Source organism: Astyanax mexicanus, chromosome 22 (genome assembly GCF_023375975.1).
Source record: "Astyanax mexicanus isolate ESR-SI-001 chromosome 22, AstMex3_surface, whole genome shotgun sequence".
In the NCBI taxonomy this organism is placed as follows: Eukaryota; Metazoa; Chordata; class Actinopteri; order Characiformes; family Acestrorhamphidae; genus Astyanax; species Astyanax mexicanus.
This window is the reverse complement of record NC_064429.1, coordinates 9378722-9398622: the sequence shown is the minus strand read 5'-3', so window position 1 is coordinate 9398622 and position 19901 is coordinate 9378722. Positions and strand designations below refer to the sequence as shown.

At 39.5% G+C, this 19901-nt stretch overlaps 1 protein-coding gene across 3 annotated transcripts in view; it reads right to left on the bottom strand.

The window, feature by feature from the left end:
- The window catches only part of sgsm1a (small G protein signaling modulator 1a), an 83047-nt gene that overhangs the window by 11617 nt on the left and 51529 nt on the right, over window positions 1–19901 (bottom strand). For all 3 annotated transcript variants that reach the window (XM_022666246.2, XM_022666245.2, XM_022666247.2), the window contains exons 8-16: window positions 16269–16406; window positions 14083–14207; window positions 13059–13126; window positions 9805–9968; window positions 7871–8000; window positions 5300–5420; window positions 4713–4777; window positions 3776–3921; window positions 754–882 (exon numbers count right to left, since the gene is read on the bottom strand). In XM_022666246.2, the coding sequence (XP_022521967.2) occupies window positions 754–882; window positions 3776–3921; window positions 4713–4777; window positions 5300–5420; window positions 7871–8000; window positions 9805–9968; window positions 13059–13126; window positions 14083–14207; window positions 16269–16406 (1086 nt within the window). The remainder of the gene's footprint in view (window positions 1–753; window positions 883–3775; window positions 3922–4712; window positions 4778–5299; window positions 5421–7870; window positions 8001–9804; window positions 9969–13058; window positions 13127–14082; window positions 14208–16268; window positions 16407–19901) is intronic.

Here is a 19901-nt window from a genome sequence, read left to right as displayed (position 1 = left end):
GACCTTAAATAATGCAAAAAAAAAACAAGTTCATATTCATAAACAAGATTTAAGAGTATTGAATTGTTTCAATATTCGGTGGAATAATCCTGGTGGTTTTTAATCACAGTATTTTTCATGCATCTTGGCATCATGTTCTCCTCCACCAGTCTTACACACTGCTTTTGGATAAATTTATGCTGCTTTACTCCTGGTGCAAAAATTCAAGCAGTTCAGTTTGGTTTGATGGTTTGTGATCATCCATCTTCCTCTTGATTATATTCCAGAGATTTTCAATTTGATATTTGCTCTCTTATTTTTTTCCAGAGCTGTATACAGCTTTGTAAATTGATTTTAGAAAGTGTCAGTTTTCCAAACTCTTAGTCTGTAGTAAAGCAGTAAAGCTGGAACAGATGGTGTTGATACTGCTGTTACTCTCTACTGCAGCAGAATTTACACTTACACACACTTCACACTTTCATCATCATCATAATAACTAGGAAAAGACAAAAACAGAAACACAGAGAACTCTGTTAAAACTATTAAAAGTAGAAGATATTTTTAGATGAAGTCAGAGAGCGGTGAGTACTGTTTCCTTCAACTTCAAATAAAGACTCTTGGAAACTGGAGAAAAAAAAAACTGCTACAGGAAGATTCACGTCTGGCTGACCCACATGGAAACAGCAGCTTTAGCCTTTAGCTCAGATTAACATGATTAAGGACTAAAAGTCTCAGTGTTTAAGAACTCCAGCAGCACTGCTCCAGCACACTGACCTCCTTTCTGTCGCTCTCGGTCATCCCGAACTGATAGTGTCCGAGCAGGAAGGGCCAGACCTCCTTCCGCAGCGTCGGCTCCACACCTCCAAAATACACCAGCCGTAAAATCTCCTTCTCCTCAAACGCCTGCAGAGAACAAAATCCATCAGATTAATCTTCTCTCAATCTTTAATACTGAACTCATAAAACATACACTGTATGAACATATACATATTTAAACATGTTTATTCATAATTCTTTTATCTTCTGAAACTGTCTCTACTGTCCAATAAAACGAAAAAGCTTTCTACTAGATACTGCAACACTGCTGTAAGGATGTGATTGCATTCATCAACAAGAGCAGCATTATTGAGGTCAACATGTTGTATGATGATGATCACCACCATACCTCATTTATCCTTTCATTCATTAAATAACGTCTCAAAAGTATTGGTTGGAGCTCCATCCTTCCAGAGAATATGTATGTGTGCGTTTGCCCATTTGTGGCAGCAATGAAAATTCTTTAATCTAAACCATTCCACTGCAGCTCTGGCTGTATATTTAGGGTCATTGTCTTGCTGGAAGGCCTCAAGTCAGTCTTTTGCAGCTTCTAGCAGGTTTTTAACAGGTCTTTTTCCAGGATTGCCCTTTTTATTTATCTCCATCCATCTTACATCCATCAACTCTGAGCAGCTTCTTAACTCTGTCCCTGCTGAAGAAAAGCATCCCCAAGGCATGATGCTGCCACCACCATGTTTCACAGCGGGGATGGTGTGTTTTCAGGGTGATAAACACTCTACAACCCTTCATAAAAAATTAAAAGAGATCACTTCAGTTTCTGAATCAGTTTCTCTGATTTTGCTATTTATAGGTTTATGTTTGAGTAAAATGAACATTGTTGTTTTATTCTATAAACTACAGACAACATTTCTCCCAAATTCCAAATAAAAATATTCTCATTTAGAGCATTTATTTATCTGCAGAAAATGAGAAATGGCTGAAATAACAAAAAAGATGCAGAGCTTTCAGACCTCAAATAATGCAAAGAAATAGAGTTCAGAAATCAATATTTGGTGGAATCACTCTTGTGTTTTTTAATCACAGTTTTTTTTCATGCATCTTGGCATCATGTTCTCCTCCACCAGTCTTACACACTGCTTTTGGATAACTTTATGCTGCTTTACTCCTGGTGCAAAAATTCAAGCAGTTCAGTTTGGTGGTTTGATGGTTTGTGATCATCCATCTTCCTCTTGATTATATTCCAGAGGTTTTTAATTTGGTAAAATCAAAGAAAATGATTATTTTTAAGTGCACTTATATTTTTTTCCAGAGCTGTATATGTATATATATATATATGCTGTATATGTATATTTTACTTTACTTTTACTTTTATACTTTAAGTAGTTTTTTAAAACCAATACTTTTATAGTACTTAAAGAGTAAAAAGCTTGAGCTGATACTTCTGCAACTTCTACAGAAGTACTTTTGTTAAACCCTAGTATCTACAATATACCTCTACCTACTGAGTAATAAATGGAGATACTTTTGAGCACACTTTTTTCTGGTGATGTAGGCGGTCTCGGCTCATCGCTCGTCTGCTGAATAGTCAGCGTGACTCTGCAGATGTGGAGAGATGCTGATAATCAGTGAATACAGAGCGTTTTTCATGCAGCGGAACAAAGAGAGGAGTGACGGAGCGTCGCTGTGAAAGAGGAGCTTCATTCCACACTGTTCAGAAAACACTTTGGACGGATGACTGCTCTGATGAGACGACACTTTCGGGCCCAGCGGCTCGCCATTAGTCATCCACACATATTGTGTGTGTGTGTGTGTGACTAATGGTGGTGATGTGTGTAGAGGGTGATGAATATGTATGAGAGATCTTGGCCTGGGGGCTCCAGACTGGTGGATCAGCGTCTGATACACAGATAAACAGATCAGTTCAGATGATGGAGAGCAGATACTCTGAATTTGAGTTTTTATGGATGTATAAAAGCTGAGAATGGCTTCACTGGGTTGGACTAATTAAAAGACACTTTATGATGCTACTGATAATCATTTTTAAACATTGCTCTTCTTGCTCAGACAGCTTTTAAAGGTCTCATTCTGCTAAAATCCACTTTTTTCTTGTTTCTCAGCCTCCCCTGTCTGCAGTAGCTAAGGACAGAAAATCCTCAGAAATACGAGTTAATCAGATCCGCCCACTTTTTTGGAAGAGCTAGTTAACCTTAGCTATCTTGTGTGAGTAACTGTAGGTTTAAATAGGATCTCCGGTTGATTCCTCGTTTTACAGAGACCTTAAATATACACTAGGGGAGTTGAAGTAATTGTAATTAGGTAATATTGTACGCAGAAATGAAGTAAAGTTTACTAAAAGAAAGGATTGACTGAAGTTCAGTTCACTTATTTACTCTGTGTAACATTTAAGTCTTGAAACCGAGTTGAAGTTACTGAAATTTATCTGAAATTAAATTTAATGCAGAAAGTTGCAAAACTTTTTTAAGTAAATTTATCATCAAATTTAATGAGCATCATTTTTTCAGTGCAGTCAGCTCACAGTAGCAGTAATGCTAGTGCTTTACAGTGTACAACAGTTTTCTTTAGATAAACTGAAATATACAGACATGCTTCATTAGTTTTTTTTTTAAAACATTATTCTACTTTCTAAAATTAAAGAAATATTATTTTTAACTTAAAGATTTAAACTTTTAGCTTCATTCACCCCCAGTCATAGAGGACTCACTCGTCAGCACCCTCTAGAGTTTAACAGTCATTTACTGATATAACAGGAGCGGCAGAAAATGGTCAGACTCTCTATAAACGGCTCTGGTATGTTTTGGACCCGTGGTTCTCTCTCTCTTTCTGTGATCCCATTGGCTGTATGTAGCCGCTGCTCCTGACTCCTAGTCGCTGACTGAGTCAGATATTAAACATGTTGAATATTTGCCGGGCGCCTGCGACTCCAGAGAATGAAAACATGAAAACTGCACAAAAATAATACAAATACACAAACTTGTGTATTTCACCCTGGTGAACGTACACTACAGTCCTGCAGGAATTTACTCCACACTTCAGCGGTCAGACCCCCGTAAGCATCACACGGTGCATCAGGCTCCACGATGGTGTGGTTGACCAGAGCGGACAGGTGGATGCGTACCGTGGAGAGGTGGCGGCAGTACGCCAGCCCTGAGGAACACACACACACACACGCACACACACACACACACACACACACACACACACAGATATACAGACTTTAGTTAGCAAATTATCAAAGGTGTGAAAAGTATCTCCCTTCATTACTCTGTAGGTAGGAGTATATTGTAGATACTAGGGTTTTTTACTCTTTAAATAAAAGTGTTTTAAAAAAGTACTGGATTAAAAACTACTTAAAGTATAAAAGTAAAAGTGTACCACTTTAAAATAAGACTACCTTTATAAAAGGTTTATAAATAATTTTCATAATTCGGTTGTAAATGCCTTAAAAATTATTAATAATCAGTTATATAATAATCAATAATCAATATAGATGGCTGTGGGTTCACTATTTGGCAAACAACAGGTCGTTGTTGCCCTTTCTATGTATGTGTTATAACTGATTATTAATGATTATTAATGATTATTAATGAGGCATTTACAACCTAATTAGTAACCATTAATAAACTAATTGTAAATAATTTATAAACCCTTTATAATGGTATAAAGGTCTTATTTTAAAGTGGTACCAGTAAAAGTAATGTAAGGGGAAAAAATAAAATCAATAAGAACAAAAACAAAAGCTTAGGCCACGCCCACAGAGTCCTATAGGAGTAACGAGAATCCTTTTAATTAAATGTAAGGAGTATTAAGTTCAGATAATTGTGTGAAAATGTAAAAAGAATTACTCCAGTAAAGAATAGATAACCTACATAATTTCTACAGTTACAGCTTCTATGTCTTATGTGTATAAAGATGATGAGTTTGGGGTTCAAACCTACATCCATAGAAAGCTCTGGAGATGATCTGATTCTTCATGTTGTCGCAGAGGAGCTTCAGAGGGGTTCTGTAAAAGATGATGGTAATATATTTGGTTATATAAAGCCACAATATTTGTTACAAATGTATTTCATAAGCACATTTCCAATCTTGTTCTTTTGTATTCTGAAATACAGCAGGTCTCTCTGAGTTGTTTATGATGCTGCACATGATGAAACTTCCTCAAACTCTTCCTCATTGTCTGCAACAGCTAGTAAAAGAAAATATTCAGAAAAAAACTGTTAGTTTCTAACTGTTTTCCGTCTCGCTGCCTCTCGCTGCCACTGTGTCGCAGTGCTGTTAGCCAATCAAAGGCGATATGTTTGCATGTATGAATATTCATGAGCAAGAGCCGAAATCTTATTGTTTCTCCCCGAACCCCCAACACACTCCTCCACCGCACTAAAGCAGCGTTATACCGGATCACCGGACCACAACTAGACATTTTAAAATAAATGAAAAAACTATGAAATTAGACATTTAAACAGAACTTCAGACAGGGAGTTTAGAGATTGTATATGACTATGTGAGGTAAAAAAAATATGCGTACCTCTCGTGGTTGCAGCCATTAGGGGGCGCTCCATCAGAGAAGCTGCCCTGAGAGCAGGAGGAGCAGGAGGACTTCCTGGGTTGCCACAGGTTCGACCCCTGCTCCATCAACTCTGGAGCAGCTGGAAAACATAATAATACAATAAAGCACTTTAGATTTATGATGATTAGAATGATTAAAACTGATATTTCGTCTTAATTGCTGGTTCAACATGCAAAAGCAGAAAGCTAGCCAGCTAATCGATTAGCAAGAACCTGATTAGACTCACAGAATTACACCTGGATTATTCAGAATCGAGACATGATTGGTGGAAATGATTGGTGTAATACTGCTGATCTGTGGATTAAGCAAGAATTTAAGAAATTTTGCAGTTTAAACAAACGTCTGCACAAAGGTTTGCGCTAATATGCTTGGTGTATTTGTCAATAATATTGGTTGTTATTGAGGATGCAATGTTTTTTTGGTAGCTGCATCACTAGGATTCGAACTGGGCAACTCCCAATCTAATCAGACTGAACAGGACTTTCAGTTTATTTTCGGTCTTGTGCAACCAAATGGTTGCTATTTTCAAAGGTAATTTTATATGGTTACTAAGGTATTCCAGCTGATTGCTAATGTGTTACACAATAGGCGGAATGGTTGATAAGGTGTTGCTTGGTTGCTGCTAGGTCAGCTTCATTAGAATTGACTCAAAGGCCAAGTTTGCCATTTTTTAGGTAGTTCAAGTAGTTCAAGTGTTTTTTTTACTAAGACCTAGGCTCCTAATTTAGCAATCTTTAGTCGAGCCGTCAACCATGCACTATGCAGATTGATTTAGTGCAGTGTGTCAGTGTGTCTTTGCTATCATAATGACGGGAAAAGTACACCTTGTGCAGCTCAAAACAGGTACTAATACTAATTCTCTTAATTAATCATGTCTGTGTTTTGGTTATAACAAGAAATAAACCATTCCCTTTAAGAGCCAGATGTGCTTGGACTTTGGCGCATTGCTATTTTAATGGTGCAACTACCTGGAAGTGCCAAACAAGTGTGTATGCATGTTGGGGATGTGCCTGTGTTGACAATTCACTGCCAAGATAAGAATGAACGTCTGACTGTTGACGTCTGTCTAGGTTGTTTTCAGTCAATGGAGCTCCTGTGTTTTCCATTGCCAAGATAGCAATACACAAGAAATTTACCTGAAGACACCTCATTTCCAGACCACCACGGTATCAGTTATCATGTTTTTTCATCTTTTTAAATATAAAAATAATACAAGTACTTGCCAGGCTTTCAACTTAGCAACACTTAGCAGCTACAATATTCTGGCGACGTTATTAATTTCATGTTTTAACTGAATTAAAATGCTACTGATTGTAGTTTTATCCTTGCAGACGTATATTTATTATTCCAGATAAAGCAAAAGACATTGAATTTCAGAAGAGAGAGATTCCTCCAGCAGCAGAAGTGAATAAAGCGAATATAAAAGAGCTTCAGGAGGGAAAACGTTACAGGCGGGGGATCCGGGCAGGGACCCGTCGGGTGTTTGGGGTTCGTTCGGGAAGCTGCGTGATCGTTTGGGAATCACTATCGTCTGCAGCCGGGGGCTCTGCTGCCTCCCACTGGCGGGAAACAGGGAGAGGGAGCGGGACAGCAGGGTGCTGCCCTCTGGTGGACTGGAGGATTGGATCACAGTCACTGGAATTGATACAGCGGTAACAATAAGAGGAAGAAACACTGTCACAATATAGATTAAAATGTTTATAGCAAAAAAATAGAAATAAACTGATTCATGTAGACAAGACCAATGTTGACCTAATCTAAAAAAAACACTTGCTTACAGGCAACCAATAAGAGACAGATCTCATGTTTAGGATTTAGGAGTCTAATTCTAATTCATCATTTGTTTTTCTTTCTTTGCAAAGTACTGCCAACTGAGCTTTTTTTTTACCCATGTTTAGACTGTTTTACTTGTTCTCTTACTAGTTTTTCTTTTTGTACTTGTCTTTCTAGTCTAGATTTTATTTGTTATGGGTTTGACTATGAATTAACTTTCTAGAGAAATAGATACTTTTGGTACACAATGTGGGCAGTGTGCCAAGTCCTGCTGGAAAATGAAATCCGCATCTCCATAAAAAAATTTTCAGCAGAGGGAAGCTGTAAGATATGAAGTGCTGTAAGATTTTGTGGGAAAACAAAACTGCACTGACTTTAGACATATGCGTTTCACATTTTGAACTAAATTACTGAAATAAAGTAACTTTTTAATGATATTCTATTTTTTGAGATTCACTAGTATACATATATATATATATATATATATATATATATATTTTTTTTTTTTTAAATCCGACTTTTCCCAGACTTTCCAACGTCAGGAGGGTTAAGACTAGCACATGCCTCCTCCAACATGTGTGAAGTCTGGCAGCTAATGGCAAGCTGCATAATCGTGATTCAAACCAGCGCAGTAACAGATATTATCTATATTTGGGGAGGTAAAACTTTTACTGAATTTGAACTTCCTAATGGTGACAGAAGTTTCTGAACTCCTTCAGTCCATCCACACACACTGTAAAACAGCCTCACACTCACCGAACTCAGACTGGCTGTTGGGGAAGACGATGCGGAAGACGTAATCCGTGGCCTCGTCCTCCTCCTTGTCCGAGACGGAGTCGGTGGATCCCTGAGGTCCTCTCTTCCTCAGCTTAGGAAACACTTTCCCCTGAAAAAACACCCGAACTCCATCACTTCAGCTCAGCGGGAGCAGCAGAACTAAATGCTGAATATCTGCTAATGTGAGTCTCGATGAGTTCTGGATCCTAATTTAAAGTTCTCACACCCCGAAGAGTCCTAAACGACCCGGAGACGTCTAATCACCCCATTACTCAGACCCCTCCGGGCGTTTTCATCAGCAGCAGAATTCATTAGCGAGTGTGGAACCAGTTCGGTAATGTGTGAACACAAAATGTGCGGACAGGGAGATGAGAAATTTCAATTATAGAATATAAAGCAGGCGGCTGTAGTCCCTCTCGACTGACTGAAAAGCGCAGCGGATAACACAATGTACTTAGCAATTTCATGCCTGACTGAATGCATACTTTTTATACTCTTAAGCTCTGTATAATTGTGTATAACCACAGTTTCTCTGTGATTTTAGCTGCATCTGAATGCTTCTTTTACAGAGCAAAAGCTGTAACAATAACCTCAGCTTATGTATTTTAATCCTGTATGAATCAAAATGACATTAGTACATAAATCAAGTAGCCACTCCCATCTCACTTATTTATACTGATGCGTCCTAACCTCTGCAAATTGGTCACATATTTTACAGCCAACCTGTAGTAAAATTGCATTGCTTCATCTCCCCAGTTAAACCAGTGTTAGGTGTTACCATTTCCTGTTTAAAACTAAAAAAACACCTGTCAGATACCAGATATGCCAAAGTCAGTATTAGGTATTAAAGGGGACATACTGTACTACAGTATACCTCTTTTTCACAAGTTACAATACTGTATCTTACACAAATTCATTCTCACATAAAGAGATCTCACCATTTTTACCAGTTTCAGCCCCTTTCAGAACGAGCCTTTTAAGGGCTCTGTCATTTTTATGCAAATAAGCTGTTGCCTGCCACAAATATCAATGTTAGCAATGTTAGTTCATACTTAACTGTGACAGAAGCACAAAGCTCAGTATTTAAGAGTACTTTCTCTATCTCCCTCTTTCATCTGCTGACTTGCCACGGACAAGTCAGTAGGTACAGATCCCTCCCTCAGACGAAGTCTGCGAGCTAAACCTGCTGTGTAGTTTGCTGGGGTTCTCAACCAAAGTGAACAAAATGATGTTTCTTTTACTGATCTAGTGGGTGGGGCTCTGGTGTGGGTTGATGGGTGGAGCCAGGGTGGTTGTATGCAGATTTCCTTATTTTAGAGTGTTTTATAGGGGCAGTCGAGACATGCAAAAATTTAGATATATATTTTTTTTCAAAATGTTAGCCCACTTTCTACCCAATTTAGAAGGCCAGTTACACAATCTAGACATACCACCAAAATCAGGAGGGTGAAAACCAGCACATGCCTCCGCCAATACATGTGAAGTCAGACTCCGCCTCTTTTCCAACTGTCAGTAATATTAAACAACGATACAGCATCAGAAGAAAAGTGCAAGATTCCCAGCTCTTGATGCATCAGCTGACAGACGCCTGAGCTGACCAGCATCACAATGGGAGTGATGAGAGGAGAGAGCGCCCCCTACTGCACCCACCCAGAGAGAAACAGCATGGCTTTTAATTGCACTCTCTCTCAGACTCCGGCTGCTGATGGAGAAGCAGCACGACCCGGGATTCGAACCGGTGACCCTCAGATCATAACAACTAGCTACACAGTGTCCTGACGCAGTATAACATGAGTGCAGAAGGATGTGTGATTCCTCTGCAGTGTTTATCTGTCTTACAGTACCTTTATCTCCTGAACTAAATGAAACACTCTCCACTGGCACCCGGCCAACTCACACCACCACACACTCACCTTCCCCCTCTGAGACCACAGCGGCGGGTCCAGCTGGCCGCGGGGCAGCAGGCCGTTCTCCAGGCAGGACAGGAACTGCAGGAGGTGTCCGCCCCGCGGGAACCGGAGCGGGGGTCTCTGTATCCCGTCCTGACTGACCAGCACCACCGTCCCACCACTGTCCACTGAAACACACAAACACAATAATATACATAATACACACACAATAATATACATAATACACACACAATAATATACATAATACACACACAATAATATACATAATACACACACAATAATATACATAATACACACACAATAATATGCACAATACACACAATTATATTACACAACAATACACACAATAATATATACACACAGTAATAATTTACATAATAATACACATAACACATACACACAGTTATATTACACAAACGTACATAATAATACACATCCAACACACACAATAATAATACACAACCATACACAAAGTAATAATACACAACTATGCGCATAATAATATACATAATGAGGTACAGCTTTAAAAATAAGGCTTCTTTATAAAGGGTTTATAAACAGTTTATAAAGAAGTTTATTAATGGTTATTAATTAGCTTATAAATCATTAATAAGCAGTTACAACACATAAATAGAAAGGGCAACAGTGTTCTGTCGTATACTTAATAGAAATTCTACATTAGTTTATACTGTTAAAGATTTCTGTTAATAACATTGCATGTAACATAATAACTATTTAGCTGTAATAACATTACATTAATAAACTTACTTTCTATATTATTTTATTATGTTAAAAAAGATATTTTCACCGTTCTTTCTATTTATGTGTCGTAGGTGCTTTATTAATGTTTTTAACTTAAATATTTAAAACTTAATTTATAACAATTAATAATTAATAATAATGAATGATAATTAATAATAATAATAAATAATAATTAATAATAAATTAATATTTATATAATACTATAATAACAACATATAATAACACACTTCATAATATACATAATGGTACACAGAAAATACACACACTATTACTCACTATAATACACACAATAATACACATAATAATACACTGTGTCGTGGTCACTTAAGTCCAGCTTCAGCTCAGGAGATGAAATTTAATAAGGAATTATTATGACCTGAATCAACCCTGAGAATCAGATTAATCTCTGGATCTGACTGGACTGAAATGAGATTAAGCTCAACTTCATTTTTCTTCGTTTTTGTTTGTTACTGTCCTCTAAACCACAACCTAAAGATTTCTATCAGCAAGTTTACTATTCAATTAAAAAGAGCCAAAAGCAGGGAAAAGTTAATTTACCTGAGTTTTTTTTTAACAATTAAAACAATGATAAAAGTGTATGAAATTATTCCCTGATACATCAGCTCACAGACGCAGCCTTGTGCTTTTCCACATCACCCTAGGGGTGATGAGGGGAAAGAGAGAGCGCCATCTACTGTACTGTACCCACCTAGAGAGAGAGAAACCAACTGTGCTCTCTCAGGGCTCCGGCAGCTGATGGCAAGCTACATGACCGGGATTCGAACCAGCGATCTCCCGATCATAGTGGCAGAGCTTTAGACTGCTGGACCACTTTTTGTCTTTCTTTGCATGCTGCCAACACGACCCTAAGCAGCTGCAGCAGGTGGAACAATATAATAATAATGATAATAATGATGTATTTGGTAAATAAAACCACAGAAAACCACATCATAACTGGAGCCCAAGAAACAAAATCCAAAATTCAATTCAAGATCACGGTTTAATCAAATTAAACCTAAACCCTGTTCTATCTCAGAGCGCTGGTGTTGATGATGCCAATTCTCTCTGAATATTTTCTGCTTTTTAATCTGAGAAAAGTGTTTTTAAACGTGCTAAACGCGATTCCTGTCTCCGCGGTTTTGGCTGTTTAAAGCTGTGAATCAGAGAGAGAAGAACCCAAGGGCTTTCATTAAGCCAACACAGCTAAATTCATAAATCTCCTGCTCCTCAGGCTTCCGTCCCAATCCTCTAACAACTCTGAAGCTACACTTCTTTGAGTGTTTTTCATGCTGCGGACTGAAAACATTTGGATTTGACATTGAAAGATATGAGAATATGAGACTACTGTGTATCTATAGGTGTAAAACAAGCAACTGTGAAGCTGAGAGAAGATCCAGAAAATCAATCAGAACCATTATAGAGCACAAATATTGGCCATAGCTAGTCAGTACAACCGTTTCAAATGTCCTGAAGAAGAAAGTCATCACTGGTGTACTAGGTAACAGATATCGAACAGGCAGATCAAGCTAAACCACAGCAGTTGGTGACTGAAACATTGTGCGTGCTGTAAATAAAGACCCTAAAATAACTGTTAGCAGCATCAGCAACAACCTCAAGAGGGCAGGAGTGAAAGAATCGCGCTCATTTACTGCTAAAGTACAGAGGCTTCACCAGAATAACAAGAAGAACAGGAAGACCAGGCTGGATTTTGACTGATTACGGTTATTATTACTGATACGGCAAGCATTAAACTTTACGAATGGGATGGAAAAGCTAAGGTTTGGAGCTCATCTGTGAAACACAGTGAAGGTAGTGCCATAGCTTAGGCTTGCATGTCAGTGGGTTACAGACTTGATGCATTTACTGCAAGCAAAGGATTTGCAACTAAATATTAAGTATTATTAATTTTAATTTACTTTAATTTAGTTTATCTGCTGCAGTACTTTTGCTCACAAGAAAAAATGGTGGATTCCTGGTAGAGATCCAGATGTAAATACATGGAAATAAAAGCTGAAATGGTGAAGTTTTGTCTCATATTTGTTTTATTTACGTCAAACCCAAATGTTTTCAATCTACAGCAGAAATAAAAGAATCGGTTTTACTGTTTAAATACTTTTTGAAGGGACTTTATACAAAAAAGAGTAGTCTTTCTTTTGGTAAACAAGCAAATGCTAAAGCTAACGCTACTATACTAGTCCTGTACAGCATATATCTTCCAGTGAGATGATAAGTGATGCTGCTAAAATCTGCCACCTCTTCTAAAAAAAGTCCTAACATTAGAGGAAACACTGCTGCAATATGACTTTGCTGTAATTAGTCATTGGTTTCGTAGAAATTATTTCATCGTTTAACTTTTTTAAACACATCTAAACATTCCTGGGTTCTAGGATTTATATTTATATGGTATTTAGGTTTATATTATATACATATTTCGTCTAGAATCCATTATATTCAGATCTTCAGAATAAAATCTGGTGTATTCTGCTGTATCTTACCCTGCTGATGACAGTGCAAATACACAATCTCCTCCAGACGGATGGTCATGGCGTAGTCCCAGTACACACTGCAACAAATCAGCAGAGCTCACAGTCAATAACGCCCAGCCTGATTATATTACAATAACTCCAGATCATATTATCAATAACTTAATCAATCATCAGACTCCAGACCATATTATCATCATCATATCCATTTCTCAAGAGTGAAAGATCACTACACGACTGCAATTGAGTCCTTCAGTAACCTCTTCTGACTCTTCAGCGCATTAAGAGTCAGATTACCAGACAGAGATTAAGCCTCAAATGATTTAGTTTTATTATGTAATCTTATATATTTTTTGTTATAGCAATTGCTTTGCTTAATAATTCTATTTGATTCTTATGGTCAGGTTAAAAAACAGCTTTAGAAAAAAATAAGTGATCCCTTAAAAATGATGAGTTTCTTTGATTTTACCAAATTAAAAACCTCTGGAATATAATCAAGAGGAAGATGGATGATCACAAGCCATCAAACCACCAAACTGAACTGCTTGAATTTTTGCACCAGGAGTAAAGCAGCATAAAGTTATCCAAAAGCAGTGTGTAAGACTGGTGGAGGAGAACATGATGCCAAGATGCATAAAAACTGTGATTATGAACTCTTAAAGCTTTATGAATATGAACTTGTTTTCTTTGCATTATTTGAGGTCTGAAAGCTCTGCATTTTTTTTTGTTATTTCAGTCATTTCTCATTTTCTGTAAATAAATGCTCTATATGACAATATTTTTATTTGGAATTTGGGAGAAATGTTGTCTGTAGTTTATAGAATAAAACAACAATATTCATTTTACTCAAACATAAACCTATAAATAGCAAAATCACAGAAACTGATTCAGAAACTGAAGTGCTCTCTTCATTTTTTCTAGAGCTGTATAGAGATATTGTATGATTAATATATCGTTAATGTAATCATTGTGACATGGCGTATGGGAGTATGTTAAGAAAGATCAACATGTTAAACATGTCCGTTCTGGTCCTCACCTCTTCTCGTAGTCCAGGTCTCCCACAGAGCCGTTCATCAGCTGATTGGGCGTCCACTTCAGAGTCATAGCTTCAGCCGTCTGGTGCAGAGAGAGGTACCCTGGGATAGCCTCCATATCATCCCTCTGAGAAAACCACAGCAACCACGGTTAACAGCAGCAGCCTGGAACCTAAATCCTCTTCTCACTTCTAATATAATATAATATAATACACACTACAGCATTTTAATATTTCAATATTATCCGAAAAAATGATGTAACCAATAAATGTAGGCGTTCAGCCGGTTGTATAAGCATTTCTTTCAGCATGCTTTCTAAGGTTAACGCCGGATAAATGATGCAGCTGTTTTTCCATTCATTATTCATCACTGTGCTGCACAGAGATGCAGGGGAAGATGCTCATTTGCCACGGCGTTCTCTCGTTCATTATTAATCTCTCTGTGGGAGGGAGAGGAGGCGAGCGCGGCTGACAGATGTTTTGTGGTTGTACTCGTCTAATGTGAATGATTCTGTGTGAATAGAGCACGGATTTCTGCTCAGAGCTCGCTGTGGAGTTCGCTTATGATATTTACCCAGAGAGGAAAAATCACTCGGGCCGTTTTCGGGTTGGATGCCACACACCAAGCCTGAGTGACAAGCTGCATGTGCCAACAGCCCAGTTGCAGAGTATAATACAGCCCAAGCTGCTAGTACCAACACACTAGTTGCCCAGTATAATACGCCAATTGGCCTGAGTCACATATGCCAACTCCCTAGTCGCCAAGAATATAATATGGGCATTGGTCCAAGATGCTTAAGCCAACAAGTTGCATGTGCCAACACTCAGTTTTCCAAGTGTAATATAGGAATCGGTTTTGAGCTGCTTGGCCAACACCCTGGTAATCGAGTATAATGTGGAAAGTATCCCCAGCCATTTGTGCCAACACCCCATTTGCCAAGTATAATACAGCCCAAGCTTTTTTTTTACCACACCTCGGTTGCTAAGTATAATATAGGAATTGGCTTAAGCCACCCGGTTGTTGGGTATAATAAGGGAATCAGCTCAAGTCGCAAATGCCAACACTCTGGCACCCAACGGGAATCAGCCCGAACCGCATGTACCAACAACACACTGGTTGTTGAGTATAATATGGAAATCAGTCTGAGCTACATCTGCCAACACCCCTGTTACTGAGTATAATATGAAAATAATATGCTAATTGGCCAAAAACACTTTCTCTAGGATATTATGGCAATTGGCCCAAGCCACAAGTGGCAACACAGTTTTTGCAGAGTATAATATGGGAATCATCCCAAGCTGCATGTGCCAACACCCCGGTTACATAGTATAATATAGGAATCAGCCTGAGCCACATATGCCAACAACCAAGCTGCCAAGTATAATATTGGCATCAGTCCAAGCTGCTTGTGCCAACACCCCGGTTGCCAAGTATAATACAGCTCAAGCTGCTTATACCAACACTTCGGTTGCTGAGTATAATATGGGAATCAGCTCATACTACAAGTATCAACACACTGGTTGCAAAGTATTTTACGTGAATTGGCCCGAGCCGCTTGTGCCTACAACTCAATGGCTGAGTATTGTATGGCAACAGGCCCAAGCCACAAGTGCCAACACCCCGGTTGCTGAGTATAATATGGCAACAGGCCCAAGCCACAAGTGCCAACACCCCGGTTGCTGAGTAAAATATGGCAACAGGCCCAAGCCACAAGTGCCAACACCCCGGTTGCTGAGTATAATATGGCAACAGGCCCAAGCCACAAGTGCCAACACCCCGGTTGCTGAGTAAAATATGGCAACAGGCCCAAGCCACAAGTGCCAACACCCCGGTTGCTGAGTATAATATGGCAACAGGCCCAAGCCACAAGTGCCAACACCCCGGTTGCTGAGTATAATATGGCAATTGACCCAAGCCACAAGTGCCAACACCCCGGTTGCTGAGTATAATATGGCAACAGGCCCAAGCCACAAATGCCAAGTAACATGTGCTAAGAGCCCAGTTGCTGAGTATAATATGGGAATTAGCCCAAGCCACATATGCTAACACCCCGGTTGCTGAGTATAATACATCAGCCACATGGATGATGACAAGTCTCAGCCCATGCTTCCATATATCAGATTATTCATGCTATAATTATGAATATATTGGTATAAATGTGTCTGAGTGATGGACGTGTTGGTGTTACCGGCTGCACGAGGACGTTGTTCTTGCCGAACAGCAGCGTAGCTCTGGAATTCTGGTGCAGTGATTCCACGTAGTCCCTGGCAGAAGGTGATGGAGATGGGCGCTCGTCCATGCTGCTGCTGGAGTGCCTTTTCTGGATCTATGTGTGCACACATATAAATATAAATTCATTTTAATACATGAATACATAACACACGCTTTTGTTCCAGCAGTTTGATTCGGCCAGTACATCATATTAAGTTCAGTGTAGCATAAACTATAAAAATACTCTCATTTTTACACATTTTCATTACTCGTCTCCAGAGTGACTCAGCGCTACAGCGGAGCGGGTAATGGTGCGTTAGAGAAGACGCTGCATGCGGCCTCGTGTAATATCTGTCCATCTCTGGCTCACAGCCACGTTCGGCTGTGTGTCCGGCCCGTTGCCATGGCCACCGGGTTTTAAGAAGTGATGAGCGCTGTGAGGGAAGCTGTTATGGAGTGAGAGAAGATCAGCGGGAGGACAGAAACTCTCAGAAGAGAAGAGACACTCGCAACATACAAAAATGACCAAAACTTCCCTCAGCAGGAGAGTTTAAAATAGAAAAAGCTGCAGACTTTAGATTTAGACTTTTCTTTAGAATGAAGGACTGCAAAAATGGCAACAATTTCTAAGAAAACTTCTTTCTATCAACTTATCAACTGATTATACAGCTCTAATTTTGCTATTTATAGGTTTATGTTTGAGTAAAATGAACATTGTTGTTTTATTCTATAAACTACAGACAACATTTCTCCCAAACTTTTTAGACCTCAAATAATGCAAAGAAAACAAGTTCATATTCATAAAGTTTTAAGAGTTCAGAAATCAATATTTGGTGAAATAATCCTGGTTGGTTTTTATTCACAGTTTTTTTTCATGCATCTTGGCATCATTTTCTCCTCCACCAGTCTTACACACTGCTTTTGGTAGAGTAAATTTTTGCATCATTGTTTATGTTTGCAGTTTGTATGTGTACAATAAAAAAAAAAAAAACACTTTAATTTTGTGGTATATTTACTACATTGAAACTTTTTAATTTTTGTTACATTATTTTTATTTTATAAACAGGTTATGACTGGTTATGAACGCAATGACAAACTGTATGACCACCCCTTTTAATTATGTGATGATCAATGCAGGATAGTGCAAAAAAACACTTGTTGCCAGAATCCACCTCAAGGGGGCGCCTCCAACTAGTTACTGACAGTAGAATATAACCAGACTGGAACATGTTCAGCAGTATCCATGCACACCAGCTTTACATATCACTGTATTTAACACTAAAACAGATAAACCTATCATTTATATTTGATGATATTTGATTTAACTTCACATGTCCTTACTTATCTTAAGTTTATTTAACTGAACTGAGTTTTATATAGTTATATTTGTAGCCGCACTCTGTCTGAATGTTATGGGGTACGTTTTGCTTGGGGCCCCCAAATGCCTTGAAACAGTCTGTTTTTTTACAAAATAGATGAATAAAAATTTACGGGATCAGGCCGCGGGTGAAATCCAGCGCAGGCCGGAGAGCAGACTGGATTAAATCTGATTATCTGAGAGTCTGACCTTATCAGCTGCTAGTAGGTGTCCATCAGCGCTAAATTGCGTGAGTCTATTCTCCATCAGAGGCGTTTAAAATGCCTCACGCTGCATGCCTCCGTCAGTCTCAGCTCTATTTAGTCGTAATTGAAGTGGAAGAATTGGCTTAGGCAGCAGGTTTTAACGCTCACGTCTCATTTGCTTCTCATGTTAACGAGATCGAGACGTGTGTTCTGACAAGCAGGCCGAGGGCATTTCACCACCAGCCAATCAGATCAAACTCCCAGCCTGAATCTCCGAGCGTCCTCCTGCTGCCAGATCTGTACCAGAATCTGTGTGATTAAACACAGGTCTTACCCACTCACAGGTTACATCTTACTACAGTACCACACACTCTATACCCAACACACACTACACACTGCACACTCTCTACCAAACACACACTACACACTGCACACTCTCTACCAAACACACACTACACAGTGCACACTCTATACCCAACACTCACTACACACTGCACACTCTCTACCAAACACACACTGCACACTCTCTACCAAACACACACTACACACTGCACACTCTATACCAAACACACACTACACACTGCACACTCTCTACCCAACACACACTACACACTGCACACTCTCTACCAAACACACACTACACACTGCACACTCTCTACCCAACACTCACTACACACTGCACACTCTCTACCAAACACACACTACACACTGCACACTCTCTACCAAACACACACTACACACTGCACACTCTCTACCAAACACACACTACACACTGCACACTCTCTACCAAACACACACTACACACTGCACACTCTATACCCAACACTCACTACACACTGCACACTCTCTACCAAACACACACTACACACTGCACACTCTCTACCAAACACACACTACACACTGCACACTCTATACCCAACACTCACTACACACTGCACACTCTCTACCAAACACACACTACACACTGCACACTCTACCCAACACACACTACACACTGCACACTCTATACCCAACACTCACTACACACTGCACACTCTCTACCAAACACACACTACACACTGCACACTCTCTACCCAACACACACTACACACTGCACACTCTACCCAACACACACTACACACTGCACACTCTCTACCCAACACTCACTACACACTGCACACTCTCTACCAAACACACACTACACACTGCACACTCTCTACCAAACACACACTACACACTGCACACTCTCTACCAAACACACACTACACACTGCACACTCTCTACCAAACACACACTACACACTGCACACTCTATACCCAACACTCACTACACACTGCACACTCTCTACCAAACACACACTACACACTGCACACTCTACCCAACACACACTACACACTGCACACTCTATACCCAACACTCACTACACACTGCACACTCTCTACCAAACACACACTACACACTGCACACTCTACCCAACACACACTACACACTGCACACTCTATACCCAACACTCACTACACACTGCACACTCTCTACCAAACACACACTACACACTGCACACTCTCTACCCAACACACACTACACACTGCACACTCTACCCAACACACACTACACACTGCACACTCTCTACCAAACACACACTACACACTGCACACTCTCTACCCAACACACACTACACACTGCACACTCTACCCAACACACACTACACACTGCACACTCTCTACCAAACACACACTACACACTGCACACTCTCTACCCAACACACACTACACACTGCACACTCTCTACCCAACACACACTACACACTGCACACTCTCTACCAAACACACACTACACACTGCACACTCTCTACCCAACACACACTACACACTGCACACTCTCTACCCAACACACACTACACACTGCACACTCTCTACCAAACACACACTACACACTGCACACTCTCTACCAAACACACACTACACACTGCACACTCTCTACCAAACACACACTAATAATAAAATAATTTTTTTCTACACTTAGTTGAGCAGGTGTGCTGTGATGGTTGGAGGGTTTGGTGGGTGATGAT